This window comes from Meleagris gallopavo, chromosome 10 (genome assembly GCF_000146605.3).
Source record: "Meleagris gallopavo isolate NT-WF06-2002-E0010 breed Aviagen turkey brand Nicholas breeding stock chromosome 10, Turkey_5.1, whole genome shotgun sequence".
NCBI lineage: Eukaryota > Metazoa > Chordata > Aves > Galliformes > Phasianidae > Meleagris > Meleagris gallopavo.
In genome coordinates, this window is record NC_015020.2 from 23,028,734 (window position 1) to 23,049,918 (window position 21,185).

At 38.1% G+C, this 21,185-nt stretch overlaps 1 protein-coding gene across 1 annotated transcript in view; it reads left to right on the forward strand.

The window, feature by feature from the left end:
• Positions 1–2,192: 2,192 nt before the first annotated feature.
• Positions 2,193–21,185, forward strand: part of ZFYVE9 (zinc finger FYVE-type containing 9) — a 41,278-nt gene continuing 22,285 nt past the window's right edge. Inside the window, exons 1-7 of the mRNA XM_003208868.3 lie at positions 2,193–2,296; positions 8,876–8,980; positions 10,509–12,589; positions 16,378–16,477; positions 19,259–19,435; positions 19,687–19,856; positions 20,613–20,736. Coding sequence (XP_003208916.1) covers positions 8,911–8,980; positions 10,509–12,589; positions 16,378–16,477; positions 19,259–19,435; positions 19,687–19,856; positions 20,613–20,736 — 2,722 coding nt within the window. The 5' untranslated portion in view covers positions 2,193–2,296; positions 8,876–8,910. The remainder of the gene's footprint in view (positions 2,297–8,875; positions 8,981–10,508; positions 12,590–16,377; positions 16,478–19,258; positions 19,436–19,686; positions 19,857–20,612; positions 20,737–21,185) is intronic.

A 21,185-nucleotide genomic window follows, 5' to 3' on the forward strand; every position in this document is an offset into this window, starting at 1 on the left:
TAAGAAACTGTGAAATGTACCAAGTAAGCAATCTGGAACAGCAGAGGCACAGGGCCTTCTTCCTTTGTGGTCTTACATTTCAGTAGATACACAGTTTTTAGGTGGCAATATATGTTAGTTTTTTTTTTTTAAAGTGTGATGGAACCAGTTTTTAGCAGTAAGAAAAGCTTAATAATCACTAGTTTTTGCACTGTTGTAAATACTCTTGGCTTTCCTTTGTAATTATTCTTCTTGATTCTGTTTTAATATACTCTTGGAAAAAGAACTTGACTTTGTCAACTTGCATTTCATTTCTCTTATGAAACCCAAGTGGTACAGTTTACTTTTTTTCCTTTCTAAATTGCTTTGTTAATAAATAATAAATCTGTAAGTGTGCTTTGATCTTTGAAAGGAGAAAGTGGTGATGAATTGTTGAATTGTAAACAAAAAGCTGTAGGACCTCCAGCTCTTCAAAGCTTTCTTCAGAGGCTGGTTATGATTGTCTGAATCCGTGTTCCTCTGTGTTAAGGGCAAAAAATTATTACATGGTAAGAATGGAAGAAGGAAAATGAATCAGAATAAAAGCAGTGAATAATAAAACTATATTATTGCTTTGAATATGGCCTTCCTGGTAGGCTTGCTGGCTTAGAGCACTGGTAACAGCACAGCATGTTTTAGCTGTGCGTTGCTAGGTCTGATCCATTTCTGATCGGTAGAGACTGAAGTTTGTGGTTAATGTATGACTGACTGCTTAATGTGAAATGTGTTTGATGTTCCTGATGCACTTGATAGGCCTAGTCATAAAGTGCAAAGAGAATTGTCTTGCAAAAGGATCGTGAAAACCAAATCATTTTCTTCTGTCTACAGACCAGGAAGGAGCATGGTGATGATACTTTGCTCAGCTGCCGTGTTACTTCACATCTCATCATTCTGAAGACTTTCAGTAGAATTGAATTTTTGCACACCTTCATTTTTGTGTGCATTAAGAAGCCCATCTGAAGAACCTTGTAATATAATAATTGTTAACATTTCCCAAATATCCACAACTCAACTTATAGAGGTTGAAATACACATGGCATGAAAATTTTTATTTTGCCTACAGGAACGGTTTTGTTGGCAGACAAAGCTGTGTGATTTTATTCTGAATTTGGAAACGGTACTACTAAGAGTGCTACTGTTCAGTTCATTAGTTTCCTGGAATTATTAGTGTGGTTTATTTCTGAAGAGAATAATAAACAACCCTGGGCAATTTGTAGTGTAACGCCGAATATTGTTTTAATGTGTGGAAAACTGTTTTGTTTTTTTTTGTTGCTGTTGTTTATTTGTTTTTCCCCTGTTTGTTTATTGGAGTTTTAAGATAATTATTTTTTCCCTAACATACATGCAGCTGCTTCATCAGAGTGCTAATAAACATTTCGACTGCCTAACAGGTCAAATACCAGTACCTTAACTTATTTCAGTCCTTGTTCTCATTTGGTTGTTAAAACTACTAGCCTTTCTTCTTTTCTCATGGCTGTATTGGGTTCTTGAGCTCTGTTGTGTGCCAGGATGTAGGCCATGAAAATGATCACCTGACCTTGAAAAAGGCTGTAATTAGGAGAACAAGGTACTTCTGAAGATTTTTCTGCCTGGGTCTTCTCTGCTATTAAGTGTTGATGCCATGGTGGTATTTGAGAGAATAAGCTGATTGGAAGTGAAGGGAGCCTAGGATTGTAGGAGGAATAATTTGTAGACAAAAACAGTTTAGCTACAACAGAATCAGTGGGAAGCTGATAAACGCAGTTTACAGAACTCCGAGGGTCATGAATTTTTGTCTAGTACCAAAGCTACTAGGTTTTTATTTTTGGAAGGCCTTTTGCAATGTAGTATAATGAACTTTAGAAACTAGTTTTATAAATATAGCGTTGCAGTCAAGGTCATGAGGGATACAAAAACAATTAGAGTTGCTGTCTCACTCTGCGAGTTTACGATTAAATGAAGAATAATTGTCAGTAGGTAGCAATATGCTTTTTATTAGAAGCCTTTTTCATGAGAATATTGGTGTACAATAGTGGCATAGTGCATAGACCCCTGAATTAAAAGCTGCATATGTAATCTAAATCATTTAGAGGCTTGCAGCATTTGCCATATGTATCTGTGTTAGCAGCGTTGAAAAAACCTGGCTTGTGGCAGAACTACCAGTTACAAAATGCATATTTATATTTTCTTTTTAGGATCAAAAAGAACACACTGACTCAGCAGAACTGGCTGATTGTGCTGCAGTCATCATGAGTAGGCACAGGGTCATTCGTTTCTTAACAAATGTGTAAGAAAAAAGGTAAGAGGCAACTTCTCTTTAGAATATAATGGTTTAGGGATATGTATGTGAAATGCTTGAGTTCTTATGTATGTGTATGGGTTTACATTTATGTGTGCACCTGGACATATGTATGTTATCTTGTACACAAGATAATGGAGTATTTTTAGCATTTTGTGATTTTGATCTTTATTGAGAGTAATTGTCTTGTTACAGAGCTGAGATGTCTTGCTTTCTTTGGGGGTGGGGAGCAGGCAAAGTCTTTCTTCCTCAGTCTGTGCTGTAGGTACAACTAATGCTGAAATCTCTAAACAAGCTGCTCATTAAAATAGAGGTGCTTGACTTTGAATTCCTGGGGCAAATAATATAAAAGTCACTAAAGGAAGCTGCAAAAATGCATGGACGTTTTTTTCCTGAGATTGAAGATGGTCTTCAGGAGCATTAGAATTAACAAATCAGTTTGTCCAGTTGATAGTCAGTTCTATGTTGTCATGCAGTGAGAAGATGACATTTTCTGGAGTCAAACTCAGGATGAATGAGCAGTGCTTGTTTTCAGTCTGGTTGTGCCCCTTGTGACTTTCATCTTAGGAGCTTTTCGTATGTGTTATTGTTGATGGCTACAATAAACTACTTGAGTATTTTGTTTAGTAAGTGTTTACTGAAATTGGTATGTTTACAGTTTTGTATTGAAGCAGAGAAGTCTGCCCACGAGGCAGTGTGATAGAAAGTCCTGAGATGTTATTGCCTGATGTACTGCCTGATGTGGAGGCTTTTTCTGTGACGTTAACAGTTGTATGCTGGTGTTATTTCATTTTGGTGCATTTTTTTATTATATACCATTAGTATGATCATGTGCTAGTCATGTACTGTTAGAGTGGAGAAACTGAAATGCTGTCAGTTCCAGTGGTGAAGGATTCTTCAGGGTAATGTAAGACATCCAGCATGGAAAGAAGATCATAAGTTATGTAATTCCTCATTGCAGAGACCTGAACAAGTAAGTCTTGCCCTTTGCAGGTACAACACAAAGCCTGTCTATTTGTACACATCCTTTCCCAAGAAAAAGCAGGCATGTAGGACATCTGAGCTATCTTGAGAGGCAGTCTCCAAGGTTAAGCCTGTTCAGAATACCAACACTATTAATTAAGATCTTTCTGTCCTTTTCCTTGGTTCCCTCTCTCTCCAGTAACCTCCTGAAGTTTGTTTTAGGTCTAGATGCTGTCATGACTAGGATAGTAATTCTGTTTCTATATCTGATACAAACATTCTGCTTTATATTTAGATGCTAAGGGAGGGTAAAGCATATAATCTTGTTAAAACATAAGTTTTTAGGTTTTAGAGGTGAAGATACTGTTTTGTGAAGAAATTGTTGAGTAAAATGCAGAGTTTATGACTTGTGCCTGATCTGTGGTCCAACAGGAGCCTGAAGATAACCTGATTGTTAGATTGCATGTTTTTGTGTTTTTTTGATTTGTTTGTTTGTTTTGTTTAAATGTTCTTCACAGATTGGAGGCTTATGTCTTCTGCTTGCACTAGCATGATATCCTTGTATTGTTCATTCCAATATGTACTAATTTAAAAGGTGCCCCATTTTTGGCAGTGTATAGCTAAAATCACCATTGAAATTTCTTTCTAATTTGTTCATGTCTTCATCCTTACTTTTCCAGAGTTTGATTTATGTGTTTGCTTCTCAGCGTCTCTCCATGCCATGGCTTGAAGAGTTTCCCAGCTATGAATGATTAAAAAATGTCATTTCTTCTTTCAAACTAAGAGAAGGTTTGGGACTAGAATAGTCCCCAAGCTGTCCCAAACTTTCTTAGGGGTACCTGTGAGTTACAATCAAAGTTTCCAAAGGCTTATAAAGGAATATATATGGTTTTATTTATGTTAGACCATCAAAATAAATATTTAAAATAAATTGTGACCCATGGAGACAACAGCTACCAGATTATTGTAGTGTACTGTTTTAGAGCATTTTGTGTTATCTCTTTTGATCTTGGGTTATTGGCTGTGCAGTTGAAGTATTAGATCTTAAACTGGTAAATGTATGAGATGTTGACAGTGTATTGATCAAGAGGATTATGTTTGTATGTCTGGAACATGAGTACTTTTCTGTCAGGAAGACAGCAGTAAGAACTTTTGTGCATTTCACAGTTGTTTTTTTTTTTGGCTTGGGCAGAACCCCAGGAAAAGTGTTGAGGCTGAAGTGTTCTTTTATATAAGAATTATAATTTTCAATGTTAGACCTGAGGATTCACAACTGACCTTTTCAGAGAAATACCTACTTGTATAGACAATGAGATCTCATTTGGAGTGGCTGAGAGTTTAGTGATTGTGAGTTTAAAAATAAAAGGTTCTCTGCATATCCTGGTATGTCATATGTGAAATAATGGTAATGTTTATTAAAAATATGTTTTCCTTCTTCAGTTTGCATTATGAGCATCTATCAGGATTTTGTCTCAGTACATGCTTGTGCACTTGCATTTGAGCTTCAGAATGTAGTTGTTTACATTTTAGAAATATAGAAAAAATCTTTCTACATATTGGTCCAAAATTAAACTCGCAGATATTAGATGTTTAAATGTTAGTACTGCTTTTAATAAAATTATTATTTCATAGAATTGTTATGAAGTATTGACCCATTGGGGTTGCAAGGGAATGGGGACAAAATTCCAAGTCTTGTTTATATGCCCTTGTTATTGTTAGACGTGGTTTCTGAAGCCTGAATACTTGTATTTTTTTGGTGTTATAGAACCACGATATAAGATTTTAAAGCCAAACTTTGACTAAGGTAAATAAAAACGATAACATTTATTGTGAGAGTCTAACATTGCTCTCTTTGGTAGGGTGCAATTTGATTAGGGGACTGGAGCACCTCTCCTACAGCAAAAGGCTGAGGGAGACCTCATTGAGGTACTTAAAATGAGCTTACAAATAGGACAGAGGCCAACTTCTTACATGGTCTGATTAGGACAAGGGGGAACAGATTTAAACTAAAAGGACATTTAGTTAGAGGTTAGGAGAAAATTATTCAGAGGGTTGTGAGGCACTTTCACAGGCTGCCCAGAGAAGCTGTGGATGCCCCATCCCTGGAAGTGTTCAAGGCCAGGTTGGATGGGGCCCTGGGCAGCCTGGTCTGGTGGGAAGCAACCCTGCCCATGGCAGGGTGTTAAGACTGGGTGGTCTTTAAGGTTCTTCCAACCCAAACCATTCTGTGGTTCTGTTTCAGCAGACAAACAAAAAACACTAAATTTAGGAAATGTTCGGGCAAAAATGCCTTATTGCTGTAGGTACATAGAGTTGAGTTAGTTCTAAACTTTATCAGTGTTTCAGTCACATTTCAAAGCTGTATGAATGGTCAGCTTTTGTGAATTCTTCTGAATGTCTGAAAGATACACAAAGTCAAAACACAGTGTTTTAAAGAGTTACTTTAAAGCATGTTTTCAGCAACTGTGTAATCAGCCTCACATTCCTTCCCCATCAACTTGCTTGACATTAATCATTATCTTCCCTAAAATAAACAGAACAGAAAGATCACTGCTTGTAGCCTATTTTGGGGCCGCTCATACTGTGGTTTGGGTTTATGTCCAAGCGAATGCCTTGACTGGATGTCCTTTTTGACAATGGAAGTGCACTGAAATCTGATTGTGGTGGTTTCAGAGAGTGTTACAGTTTAACTCTGTTAAACAAGAATTCTGGATGTTACTTTTCAGTCTTACTGTGCTTCCACTGACAAATATTATTTATATCATTGACCCTGGTGGTGGGGTATTGCTAGACTGGAATGTTATCATTGTAATAAACTTAAATCCGTTACACATGGATGTGAAATTATATGGCATTTTGTATAAAAGGATTTTACTGTAGTGCATTAAATGAGGCAGATGATCAGAACTCTGAGTGGAAAAAATGAAGCAAAACATTTATTGGAACAGATTCCAGTTAACTTCAGTATTGATATTTAAAGAACTGGTCTAGATGCTTCTCATCAAGATATTGAAAGGAGAAGAAGGGAAAGGTGCAAGAGAACCTACAAACTCTTGCAGTTTGGTTGTAGTTCAAATGAATTTAGTGTTTGTATCTCTAAGGAGAAGTATTTGCTTTGGTTTGATTGTATAGTAAGTGTAATTGTTTTAGTTAAAGTACTGTGGAAGATTTATAATGCCTTGACTGGGCAGGCAGGATAGGTCAGGAGGACCTTAAAATAAATGTCTAAGGGATCAAAGAGTACACTGCCACAGCTAGAGGTCAGAACTTGGCTTTACCTTCTTCAGGAAAGCAAGTATGTTAAATAATGTAAAAATTAATGTTGTAGTAATTGAAATAAACCTTGTTGATGCTTTCCTCAAATTCTAGAAATATGCAGATAACATTAAAACATTGTCTAGTGTTAAATGGGAAAGTTCCTCTGACTTGTTTCTTGTCTGTATCTCTAGTGTAAAGGAGCTTGTTTTTAGTTGAGCTGAAGTCTAGCTGTCAGGTCTAACACTGTTTCTTACTGTAAAACAAGGTTCTCACCCCTTCCTCCTCCATTTCTATATTTCACAGCATTTGAAAGCCAGCTCTGAAGAGAATATTTTGGATGGTGTTCAGAGAACAGATCAAATCAAGGTCTCTCTTTATGGTATATGGGTTATGACACACATTTCTCAGTGAAAATGCCTTCACTGTTAGTGTTTTCAGGAAATGAATCACAGCGTCTTGTTGCTCTAAATCATCAGTAGCACGAAGACCATCTTCTCACTGTTAAGGTGTAAAGGTGAAAATGTTATTTATTATATGGAGTTGTAGAAGGTTATTTAATGACTTAGGGGTTGTTTTTTTTTCTTCTTTTCTTCCCTTGTCATGGAATCATAGAATCACAGAGTCATAGAATGGCCTGGGTTGAAAAGGACCACAACGATCATCTACTTTCAACCCCCTTGCTATGTGCAGGGTCGCCAACCACCAGACCAGGCTGCCCAGAGCCACACCCAAAGATCCCTTCCTGAGATCTGTGCTGAAGCTGAAGGGCTGAGCACTGCAGCACCATCCATAGGCAGCATGTATTATCTTTTGATGGAACTGCTTATTTCTGTGCCCTTTGCTAGATTTCTGGTGCTTGCCTATCACAGAAACAGGGATTATTAAAGCAGGCAGTTTAAGAGTAGCATAATTCTATTAACACCAGTTTATTCTCTCAACAACTTTTCAAGTAGGAATCTTCGAAGCATCTCTGAGAAATGAGTGAATCAGAATACAGCTAGCCTAGGAGACATTACAAAACTGAAACAGAGTTTAGGCTACTTGTTCAAAGCTGTGTGAACTTATCAGTGGTAGCATGAAGCCAAAAGCTGGATCTTCAGATTGGTGCATAGTTGGCTTCTTGGTTTTCTGGGCAGTGTTATTTTCTGACTGATGTTGGAGTGGTTTTGCTCTCATCATTATGGTAATCTCTACAGTAGACGTTAATGTGGCAATACAAGGAAGGCTGCACTGACATCATCATTTGGCTTTTGAAATGGCTTAGAGAGTATTGCTGGCTCTGACTGTTCTGTTTAAATGCTCAGGTCGAGGTCAATGTTTTTTTGAATGTAAAAAGTTGAGACAATGCTATCAGATGCTGAGGTAAGCATTGATGGTGAGCTGGGTGGGTAAAAGCATGTGACTGGCTTTGATGTTTTCAGGGCTGTACTGTTGATTGTATTTTTGCCCCAGCAGTTAGGGTTGCAGTTCTTTCAAAAGTCCTTCTCTCCTTCCCTGTGTATTGCGGTGGAAAGAAAATCTCAGTGGTCTAAATAATGATGAAAATTGCAGTGATATGTAATGAAAAGCTTGAAACATGAGAAAAATAATGTTTTTTTGTACGTAGGTTGCATTTTGCTGATCTCCAGTTAATGCTGGAAAAACTACATGATTTTCACTTCTATTATACTATCCTAAAAATAATTTTCTAAACATAGATTTTCTAAATTGCAGAAATCAATTTGGTGTGCTTCTTGTGTATATTGTTCTCCCAAGTCCTGAAAAGAAAATCCCTTTATTTTGGCCTCTCAAAAAGACCTGTCATTAACTGGGAAATGTACGGAACGAAACGTAGGGACAGACACACAGAGCATGTTGTAAATTCTGTGGTGTGGAATACATTCAGCTTTGAACTGACACAAATTTGCAAACCCAGTTTGGTTACTATTTTTTATTCATCTGATGAGGATATTTTCTGTTCCTCTAACAGCCAGCATGTAAAAATGAACCTGCATTCTTCAAATGTTGTTTCTGCAGACACCTGGTTTACATCAACACTTCTACTTTGTGTGTGGCAAGATTTAAAAAAACATATTCTTCTGCACATGGTCGTAAATGCTATAAAAAAATCAAGATTTTGCTTACATGCTAACTTTTTAAAGAATACTTCTATAAACTTGGAGATAATATTAAAATCTTAAAGCAAGTTTGGGGAGGTTGTTAATCTGAATTAAGCCAGTTTAAACACATAAATAATTTATATACTTTTGTTTTATGAGTGTAATGCATTTAAAATTTGATTTACAGATGTCTTCTTTGCTTCTTAAAACAGAGGAACAGAAATGTAGATACTTGATTGTACTTTGTTCTGTTTGTCAGGTTCAGACAAGAATCTGGTGGTCATTCCCTGACAAATGGAGAACTATTTCCAAGCAGAGGCATATAACCTCGATAAGGTTTTAGATGAATTTGAGCAAAACGAAGGTGAGTAATTTTAACAAGATCATAGATGCATGATGTTCCACAGGGAAAACCAATAGAAAGGGGGTGGTCTATGATAGAATTTTGGTTTTTTAAGTTACAAATGTATCTCAAAATTTGGAAAATATATCTGTTGATTTGATATGAAGTGTGTTCAAAACTTGTTAATAGCATTTTCTTCAGCTTCCATTCATCTTGTTTATTCGTTTAAATATTTGTTCCTCTCTCTTTTGATAGAAAGCCTTCAATAAACATTTTAAAGAAAGGCTTTGTGGAGCTTCATCTCAGTAGCTATGTTTTTTGTGATTCATTTTAAATGAGACTAAATGTCTTTATTCTAAGCAGCTTTTGTAGTTTTGTGAGACTCAAGCATAGAAATGTTTTATTAGGTCACGTAAATTTTATAATGAGAGTTATCATATTTGAAGTATTAAAGTTTTGCTTTGTCTAATTGCTACTTCTGTACTGTCAAAGAGGCTGAATGTAATGGAAGTTTTCTAGGCATTTTAAGCTATGTAAAATATATTAACTGATACTTTTAAAGTTGTTTGAGGAAATTCTCAATAGAATCATAAATTGTTTGGATTGGAAGGGACCTTGAAGATCATTTAGTTCCAACCCCCTGCTATAGGCAAGGACACCTCCCATTAGACCAAGCTGCTCAAAGCCCTCTCCAGCCTGGCCTTGAAAGCCTCCAGGGAGGGGGCATCCACACCTTGCTGTGCAACCTGTGCCAGTGTCTCACCACACTCACAGTTTCTTCCTAATATCCAGTCTAAATCTACCCTCTTCCAGTTTAAAGCTATTTCCCTCATCCTGTCGCTACATGCCCTTATGTAAGAATTCCCTCTGTGGCTTTCCTGTAAGCTCCCGTCAAGTTCTGGAAGGCTGCCAGTGGCTGGTACTGGGGGTTGCTCCCCACAGAGCCTTCTCCAGGCTGAAGAGCCCCAACTCACTCAGCCTGTCCCTGTAGGGGAGGTGCTCCAGGCTTCTGATCATTTTTGTGGCCCTCCTCTGGCCTCACTCCAACAGCTTGATGTCCCTCTTGTGTTGGGGGCCCAAGTACTGGAAGCTTTAATCCAGGTGGGGTCTAATGAGAGCGGAGTAGAGGGGCAGAATCACCTTCCTTGACCTGCTGGTCACATTTCTCTTGATGCAACTCAGGATACAGTTGCCCTTCTGGGCTGCAAGCGCATGTTGCCAGCTCATGTTGAGTCTTTCATAAACCAGCACATCTGAATTCTTCTCCTCAGGGCTGCTCTCAAGCAGTTCTCCAGCCTGTATTTGTGCTTGGATTCAACTTAATACTAATTGGATAGATCTAAAATTCTTAAGTTGCTGAAACATCTTGCAACAAGACAATTAATGGTCAATTGAAGATGTTAATGGTTGATCAAGGATATTAATTCTACAATTCTAGGAATATTTGAACATCTTTTCATTTATGTTTGGGATGTTCTAATGCCACAGAGTTAATAGAATCTAGCAGGACAGTAATTTTTCTTATTAATTATGTAAACCATTTTTTCAGGTGCTGCTGTCTCACCTACGCTGTTGGGTGCAAAGTGGAATCAGATTCTAGATCCACCTTCATGTCGTCTGTCATATAACCCGACTGTGGCCGATGTGAATGAAGCTACAACTCCTAATGAATGTCAGCAGAGATTAAAGTCTTTCTCCTTGTCTCATTCAGTGACTACACCCACAGGAGGAGAGGATCACTGTGCTAATGGAAAGGATTTTAGCCTAAGCCCAGAAACTCCAGTCATGTGGATTGATGATCAGGCAGCAGCAGACGATCAGTTAATTAAAAGAAATGGTAATCAGGATGATCAGTGTAACGCTGTGGAATCTGGAGAAAAGAAATGTGGAAGTATAGCTTGCTTGCCAGAGGAGAAAAATGTACTAGTGGTGGCAGTTATGCATAACTGTGACAGAAGAACACTGCAAAGTGGTGACTTGCTGGATTGTAAAAATTACAACAGTCAGTCCCTAATGGACACTATTAGCTTTACACTGGATAATGAAAACCAACAGAGTGATGAGTTTAGTGTTACTGTAAATGGATCCATGGAAAAAGATGCAGATACGGAAAAGCAAGTAAATTGGCTGTGTACCGAAGATGACTCTAGAAGTAATTTGTTTAACACTTCATCTGAAACCTTGACCGTTGCATGCCCCTCCTCTTGCTTAAAGGATGATTTTAATATGAGTAAAGATTCATGGCTTTCAGAAGCTACAGCTGCAGGGATTAATACAGTGACTCTCTGTAAGAGACCTGTTGATGCTATCATTAAAATGCAAGAAAATTGTGTATCAGTTGAAAATTTTAGTAGTAAAGCCATTCCTCAGAGAACAGATCTAGAAGTTAAAAACTTTTCTTCTGGTTCAAGTAATGGTAGCCTAGGAGAAGAAACAACCCAACAAATATGTTCTAGGGTATCTGGGCTTGAAGAAACTTGTCAATCTAATGTGGCTGGAAATGGCAACCACAAGGAATGTGTTGCAGAACATTTTACCTCTGAGGATGGCAGTGCCATTGAAAGTGAAGTCATTGAATGTGGTAAAAATCTTGGCACATCTGAAGTGCTCGGTATGGAAGAGTGTTACCCTGAATCTCAGGAGATGACTAATTGGGAATTGACTAGATTGAATGAGATTAATGATAAGCAAACTGTGGAAGAGAATGAAAGACTTCTGCAGACAAAACAGCCTGATGAGGCATGTAGTAGAAGCAAAGAAGGTGGAGATGGGAAGTTGGAGGCAGGCATAGACTTAAAAGAGACTGGTACAGACGAGCCTGAAGGGTCCAGTCTCTCTGATGCGACAGGTACATCAATAGCAAGCTCTCTGTCTAATGGTTGTGATTCCTATGGAATGCAGAACCCAGTTGTTCCTCATGTTCCAAAGACTTTACCCTCCAAGGAAGACTCGGTAACTGAGGAAAAGGAGATAGAGGAGAGCAAGTCAGAATGTTATGCGAATGTTTATGAACAGAGAGGAAATGAGACCATAGAAGGGAGTGGTCTTATTTTAAACAGTGCTGGTGACCACGTAAAGAAGAATTATCTACATAATCTCTGTAGTCAGGTGCCATCCCTGCAAGGGCAAACTTCACCAAAACCAGTGACTAATCTGCAGTCTGTTAGTGTTCCTTTTGGTGGTGCAAGACCAAAACAACCTACAAATCTTAAATTGCAGATCCCAAAGCCATTATCGGACCACTTACAAAATGATCTTGTTCCCCCAAACTGTGGAGGTAATAGTAAAAACAAAAATGTCTTTGTTAAGACACAATTAGGGGATAACTTGACAGCAGACGTGTTTCCTGGTGAAGCATCGTTGAATGCCCCTGTTACTGATACTAATGGAGAACACTTAGAAGAGTATGAATCTGGAATCTCTAGTAGTCCGTGCCTTGCAGTAGCCCCAGATAGTCCAGATAATGATCTCAGAGCTGGTCAGTTTGGAGCTCCAGCCAGAAAGCCTTTTACTACTTTGGGTGAGGTGGCACCAGTTTGGGTTCCAGATTCTCAAGCACCAAACTGCATGAAATGTGAGGCGAGATTCACATTCACGAAAAGAAGGCATCATTGCAGAGCTTGTGGGAAGGTGAGTTCAAAATCTTTGAGTAAGTTCAGAGCATGCTTTCAGTGCTTATACGGTGTAAAATCAAAACAGAACTTCCTAAGCAGCTGGTTGTACTTAACTGTGACATCTTCTTCCTGAAAAGCTGTGTTTGATTTGTGATGGAAAAACAGAAGTTTCTAAGTTCTAATCTCTTTATGGTTCTAATGAGGAATAACTATTTGTATTTATAGGTGTGAGAATAATCCTGTATGAGCAGCATATTAGTTGATTGCAGTCATCAACAAGCATTGAATTCATGTGATATGAAATAGGAAAGTGCAGGAAACTAGTTTGCAGAAATTACTGCATCAATAATCCCATCAAAGGTATAGAAACATTGATGGGGATTGGAAATACAGTGTTGCTGGCATTCTTGGTGTTTCAGATGTCTGTTCAATTCTATCCTTTTAAGCTTTCTGTACTATTTTGCATTTTTAATATTACATCTTCTTTCGTAAAGAATGTATCTTTGTTCCTGAAAAAAAAAAAGTCAAATTTTCTATGATTTGGTGGATAGATACATGGTAAGAAATTTTGTAATGAAGACAACCAAAATTTAATTTCTGTATTTCATTGTTGGCTTTTTTTTTTTTCAATTTGTAAAAGTGCCATCTAGGCCAACACAAATTGTTATGTGGTGAGTTTATGAAGTATTCTCAATATCTTGTTACTGAAACACAAGTCAGTGGCATATGGGAAATAGGAACTTGGGGAAAAATATTATTATTCAAAGGAGGTAACTTAACACTCTGGTTATGTAGATATTTTAAAATTATTCACGCATAAAAAGAAGCATTTAAATTGGCAAAAAATAGAGTAAAAGTAATACTGGTTTATTTAGGATTCTATTCCACTGCTCCTGAAGTTGGTCAGAAGACCCCAGAATGCTATGGGCATGATCTTTAGCTACCAGAAGAGTGCAGGGAGGCAGAACAACTTGAACAAAGAACTTCAAAGAAGTATCTGGAAAGCTCAAACCCTTAAATCACCTGTTTCTGGAAGCAGCCTATCAGAAAGCAGGCTTACTTCTCCATGGTAGACTATGTATATGTAGCATTTCTCTATTTAGAAACCAAAAGGCATAGCGCTCAGTTTCTTCACTGCATCATCATGTAAGTAGATTTTAAACAAATGCTGAGGAGTTGTTGCCAGGACACTTGACTGCTCTGCAGACATTAGTTATGCACTTGTTAAGGACTTCCAGTCGTTTGCTTCTGCCATCCTGTTTCAAGTTGTTTGCAGTGCAGGTCCTGAGGAGGAGTAGTAACCACAGGAGATCAGTCGGCATCATCAGAGGTACAAGCCTATGTTTTGTGCACCTTGCAGTTAGTATCAAAGGGCTCATTCTTGTTCTTGTGGCAGTTAGGGAGCATCATCAGTTAAAGGAGTTGCATAGCTTTGATGTGCTAACTTATGCTGTCAGGTCCCATTTTTGATTTGATGTGATTACAATTTTTATTTACAGCAATATTTTTTTTTGTTTGCTTGTTTTAAATAAGTTTATTGCTGATATTTAATGACTTCTCTGTAATGATTAAGCCCTGAATTGCACAAATGAGAAAGCAGAAACTGAGAGTAACCTTGTGTGAAATGGGCAGAACATAGATAGTTTTAAGCCAAAATATTTGGTGTCCTTTTTTTTTTTCCATTGAACTACTTAAGAAGCACAACAAACCTTGGAAAGAACAACCAGCCTTGCTTTGGATGATACATAAGAAATAGATGAAATAAAGGGTCCCTCTGCTCTGTAGACAAAATTATTTCTCAGATATGAAAAATACATGTATTGGTATTTAATATTCTCAGAGTGTTCTTAGAATAATCCTCAGAAGGGCTTGTTTCTAGAAGCTTGTGATAGCTGGGCCAAATTTGCACATGTGCAGTTAAAAAATGCTGCAGATAATTCTGTGAAGCTTCTCTTTATGCCTTTTTACATTTTTTTTTCTCTGAAGAAAGCACTCATTTACAAATGCTTTGCATTGCTGTAAGTCAAATACTACCTAGCACTTAATGCAGACTGCTTCACAACATTCAAGTCCTGTAGTGTTTTTGGGAGGAGAGAGACCAAAAGCTTTGAAAAGCAAGCTTTAGTGAATCTAGCTGGAGAGGCTTGAGACATGTTCAGCTGTCTGCTCTGCCTTCTGCTTAGGACAGCCAGCCCAATGCAAACCATGTTGACAGTGTGCTGTGGTGTGGGAAACTGCTGCATCATGGTAATGCTTGCACTGCTTCTGTGAAATGCTTAAGTCTCCATTAAAGAGCTGGGGAGGTAACATCTTTGTGTTTGACAATTTCTTGTTTCTAAGGGACTGGTCATGGGAATAAAGATTTTTGAACTGAGGCTTTAGCACAGCAAAGGAAAAAAGACAACATGTGGTAGAGGTGAATGTGATCATTTGATTTGGAAATGAAAGTAGCATTTAAAAATAGTCGAGTGGCACCTGGGAAGTCTGCCTCTGTTTTTAACTTCAGGATCATAACTGCAAGATTAATGGAAGATACCAATCCCAGGGGAATGATAAGAAGTAATATGCTTAGTCAATTTTGAATTAAAATTAAGAGCCTGAAGAGTGTAGGTGAACAAGTTCATAAATTTTGCCTTATATGTGTATGTATTTTCCATTGTCAGATGAAACAATCGTCCATGAGAGGAAAAACATAAAATTTGTATCTCATCTTTTTACTGGCAGTCAAAACTGCATTTTCAACTTTGCTATAAAAATCATCAAAACCCTTAATAAAGGGAAAAAGGTTTTAAAAGTACTTTTTTTTTTTTTTTTTTTTTTTTTAAATCATATGTGGAAAGGTGGCATTTTATTCCTGCATGAAAATACTTGTTTAGGCACATTTCTGTTTTGTTTCCAAAATGGATTTGGTTGTTTGGAGGAAGCCTCAACACTGTTTCCTGCCCAGAACTTGGGAACTGTTAGGTACAGCTCAGGTGTGAGATGTGCTGGTAATGATCTGCAGCTCTGCAGACAGTTGTGCCTCCAGGCATTTTGCACTGGGTCCCTCTTAGCAGCCAGCGTGTGTAAAATGCAGTTTATGATTTCTCTGAAGTGTTGTGATGGTGTAGTGTCTGCAATTAAGTAAATATGAGCTTTTTCTTCTTTTTTTGTCCTTAATAAATGAAACAATGTCCTTAATAAATGAAACAATGTTTTCCTGCAGTATCACTGTCATTCAGATTTTTAAAATGTTATTTTATCCATTGAAAGCTTAAAGCATTTTCATACATCAGTACTCACTTGACTGAGGAATACATCTGAAGAGATTAAATAGAGGTACTAATATAGATGAACCATCCTGCTGCAAATAATAATGACTTGTTTGAATTAATCTCTGCCTCAGCAATCTCTTACGCACAGAAAACTGGTGTATTTATAAAGAGTTGATTCTAGAAAGTAATCATGCTTTAAAACTGATGTTCATTGTCAAATTGTTAAATCAGTGAGGGATTGTAATGTGGTAGGAATTTAATAAGCCATTGTCATCTATGCAAAACGTGTTTTAAAAAATAGCACCATGAAGTATCAGTACAACATGAATTTATGTGCTGCAGATACTGCTACTTCGTTGGGATTGGTAGGAAGGGAATCTTGGGCAGATAGTAGTCCCTGTGGCTTTAATGGGAAAATACTGATAATTTGCCTCCTTTGATAATTTGCCTCCTTATTTTGCATGTCTAGAGCTTTACCAGTATTCTCTGATTATATGAATTCATTGTATGTTTTTGAACAGCATTTAAGTTTTTTCCCTTTGGGTTCCAGGTTTTTTGTGCAGCATGCTGTAGCCTGAAGTGCAAGCTGCTGTACATGGATCGAAAGGAAGCCAGAGTGTGTGTAATCTGCCACTCGGTCCTAATGAATGGTAAGTGGAGGGAGAATCTGAAATGCAGAGCTTTGTTGGCTTTGTGCTGAGCTGCAGTGATGATTTAAAAAAACAAAACAAAAAAAACCAAAACAACAAAAAAAACCAACCAACCCACATTTATTTGTATGGGTAAGTATAGTAAGTCAAGGCTCTTAAGAAATTAGTTTGTAATCTCTGAGGAAAGTGGGAATTTCTCAACTAAACATGATTAATACAAGGCAAAAACTAGAAAGGTTGCCATGAGTTCAAAAACGTGTTTGTGAATGCTGTACAGGATTCCACAAACAGTGATTTAGTAGGAGTCTGGGGGATCGATGTCAGCCATTCCTCATAAGTCTTGCCTTTCAGGCCCTTGAGCATCTTTGTAGCCCTCCTTTGGGTGCTCTCAGATAGCTTTATGTCCTGATGTGGTGGTGTCCAAACCTGCACACACCGCTGGAGGTGAGACTGCACGGTGCAGATCAGAGCAGGACAATCCCTTCCCTCTCCCAGCTGGTGCTGCTGGTCCTGCTGCATCCCAGGGTACGCTTGGCCCTTTTGGCTGCCAGGTCACGTTGCATGTTCTCATGTTCAACTTGCTGTTGACTGTCTGTATGCTTTCTTTCTCCACGTAAGCACTAGAAAAAGATCTATGCTCAGCCAAAATGGCCTTCTGCCTGCTCGATTGACTTCTGTTGCACTGGAATCATCTGCTCCTGTGCTCTTAAGAGAGGACTCTTGAAAAGTGAGCGGCACTGATGTGTGCCCAGTTTCTTCAAAAGCAGATTCCCAGGGAACCTTACTAACTTGCAGGCCAGTTATTTAAAGTGACAGGAAATGCAGGCAGTACTATCAAGAAGTTAAGAGCAAGCCCCGCAAAGACAGTTTTACATTTTGAAATGGAGAAAATAGCACATTTCAAAGAGTACAAGAACAAGTACATAACACCTGGCATAAGACAGCCAGCTCCTTTTAGTGGTGAGTAGGATTTGTTTTCAGCTGGGGGAAGGAAGGAATATGAAAATATTTCAGTTGGAACCAGAAGTGTTCTTGTAAAAAGGCATAATAAAATTGATCATATTATAATGATTTCCTTTTAAAAGCCTTTCTGTCCTGTTGCCAGGATGGAAACACATTAATGGCAGCAAAGAATGACACTGCTTGGTTTATTTTAGGGAGAGAGAAAGCTACTTAGGTGTGCTGCCTCTCAGTTACCTCTGTGTTGCTATCCCTGCTGCAGTGCTTTGTGGTGATGCTTTTGGTTACTGATTATTTTCCCCATTGTGTGATTGTGTCTGATCTCTCCAGATTTCTTGCAGTTTGTTTTCCAGTAAGGGCTTTTTTTTTCCTCTCAGTGCAGCAGATTAAGCATCTTTGCACAGTTTTGGACTTGATGATAGGAATTGCACTTTAAAAGCCATAAATTCATTTGGTTGCTCAGTACCTGCTTTGTATTTTAGTAAGATGTTGAGAGAGAATTGTGAGTTTTTTTTCTGTCATTTTCTTGTGGGCAGACTACATACTTAAGAAGCTTCCAATGCCACTGGTTGCTGTACTTTTCAGTTGGTAGATATGCAGTGTTGGCACTTTGGTAGATCAAGAGAAGGCTTTAAAAATGCTCTTTCACTCTGTTATGAATTTTCTAATTATGGGATCTTGGAGAAGTAATTTTTTGGTGCATTTTTAATATGTCTTCCAGGACACTTGTTAAATGCATACAGAATTGCTGTTACAAATAATTAAACTTTCATCACAAATGTCAGTACCATTTCCATTGATAATATTTCAATCTACTGGTCTTGTAGATTGATGGGAAGAAGTAGAAGGGTTTGTGTTTTGTGTTTTTTTTTTTTTCTCTTTTCAGTCTTGTTACCTTCACATTGGCTTTATGACAACTTATAGCCAAAGGAACCCAAAGATGTATGTGATTTATTCAGACTTATAAGCTGCTTTGAGAATTCAGGTGGTGTGATATTTATGCCTGGCTGGAGAGTTGCATATATTTGTAACTAATGTGGACAGGCTATAAACACACATTTGAATTTTCTGGTAACTTGCAAAGCTACAAGTCTTTCTTACAGATGAAGAAGTTGTTGTAATTTGGAGGTACAATCTACTTAGTCTGCTTCTCTGGACAGAGGAGAGATTTCACTGAGATGGATGTTTTCAACAGGACTTTGGTGCATTATAGTTTGGATGGTTAAACTAAAGTTCAGGCAATTCCTTCAAAATTGATAGCATATGTTTTTTTTGTTTTATAGTGAAGAATATGAGTTGATCTGTAAATAATTGACCTTGAATATAAGGAAATGTACGGTGATTTTTTTGTCATATACAGAAGATGACTTACAGGACATCTCAGTAGATTTATTAAACATTTGTAGTAGGAATTAGGAATGTCCACTGAAGTCTAACGAAGTACTGCGTGATGAAGATACATATGTGATATATATATATATATATATATGTGGTATATAAATATATATATTTATATATATATATTCAGAAATACAGAACGAGGCATGAAGAACTAAGCATCAGTCAGTTCAAGTGTACTGTTAAACTTTTCAGAAGATATTTCTGTACAAACTGATATTGTCATTACATAGGGTCAGTGATCTTTCTCCTAATGCTGTGTTTCATTGTTAAATTACAGTCTCTTCAGCTTTTAAATGAACAGAGGTTGTCTTTCTAAGGTGTCGGTGGTCTAGAGCTACCATAGCTGAGAACTTAACACAGTGTTTTTGGAGTCTTAGGTACTTTCCTCTGCTCATGTTTCTTGTTCTTTGTTTGCTTTAGCTCAAGCCTGGGAGAACATGATGAGTGCCCCAAGCCAGAGTCCTAACCCTAACAATCCTGCTGAATACTGTTCTACTATCCCTCCTTTGCAGCAGGCTCAGGCATCGGGTGCCCTGAGCTCTCCACCTCCCACTGTCATGGTACCTGTGGGAGTTCTAAAGCATCCTGGAGCAGAAGGTAAGAGTTACTTCTGTTCTTTTTCCCTTTCAGTTTAGCTGTACCAAGAAGTTGTCGAGAATATCTGCGCTTCATCTGCTCTGAGTTTTCTAGCTAATGCCAATGTGGCATTCCTGCCCTCTCTAGAGACATAATGCTTTTAAGGACACGTCAACTACTCTCAGCAGATGAGTGTTTAGTTTATGTGTGATGTTGCCATAGAGGGTCAAAGTTGCTGTGAGATGTTAAATACCATTTTTTTTCCTCTCCAGTGGCTCAACCTAGAGAACAAAGACGCGTTTGGTTTGCTGATGGGATATTACCCAATGGAGAAGTTGCTGATGCAGCAAAACTGACAGTAGCTGGAACAACTTCTACAGGAACCTTAGCAGTATCGCACGATCCAACAAAGCCCGTAACCAACAATGCTTTATCAGCAGAAGTAAGGAAACATTAGTAACCATTCAAAACACCAAGCTTACTTTGGTCATATATGTTACTTGTTTGTGATTTCAGGAAGGCTAACATGGAAAATCTGTTGAGACTTCTCTTAGTGTGTTATATGGCAAATGTCCTCACTTATTTCCATGTTTGCAGAGTGCTGAAGCAAACGTATATTTTGGCCCAAAATTGAACTCTCATAAGAGAGCATTTAAAGCACTGTTTAAAGTTTATGTGCTAGGTGGCTTCCAAGGCTTGAGATGTGCAGGCTGTATAGGGAGCACATTTATGTAATGCATGTTTTAAAAAAGCTGAGTCACTGCCAGTAAGGGTTTGTATCAATCAAGTTGTCATAGCACAAAACAGAAAAATGTTTTGCGTGAGACTTCTCATAAAGTGATTTATGCATGAAAATGCAGATGGGATCTAACAATGTTAAATGCACCACGCTCCATGTGAACAGCATTGCAACTTTTCACTAAGTTCAAATGGGCACGAGTACATTTGTGTGTACTTTTACAAAGGAAATTGGTATGTGTGGTGCTGGAGAAGGGAGATGCAGTCTCTGAGCAGGCTCTTCAATAAAAGTTCACACATAGGAGTTGTCGTCATAATCTATTTTTAAAGGGACAGATTACTTGATGCTTCTGTTTCTGCTGCAGACATAAAGCCCTTCACCTAGATATAGGTAATCTAATTAGGCAGCTCTTAATTCTCTTCTGTAATATTGTCTTCTCTTATTCTTTGCTTCTTATAGACTGATAATGCTTCTGTATTTTCGGGAAGTATAACTCAGGTTGGCAGTCCTGTTGGCAGTGCAATGAATCTAATTCCTGAAGATGGGCTTCCTCCGATTCTCATCTCCACTGGAGTAAAAGGAGGTGAGGGGATAAGCTGGCAGTTAACTTTTTGTTTAACTGTTGCAATTAACTCAATTGTTACTACGTTTATTTTAGAAATAAGATGCTATCAGTATGGTGAGCATTTGAAGAAATGCTCAGCAAATACTTCTGTCTAAATGTCTTGACACTCTGTATAATCAATGAATGTACAGATGTTATAGTTACGAGATATACCAGAGAGCTTAGCTACACAGTTATTATATCAAAACAGAATAGATAGGATGCTTACCCATGTCCTGGGCTCACTATGAAACTCCAGAGGAGGGGATCTCCAGAAGAGATCCTTTCCCACTGGCAGTCAGCTCTTAAATGGGTGTAGGAGAGGTGCAGCCAGGCTCCACCCCTTCCAGCAGCACATGTGAATTGCCTTCACCTGTGCTGTCGTGGCTGACTCATTGCTCACCCCTCAGGTGATCAATCAGAGGCTC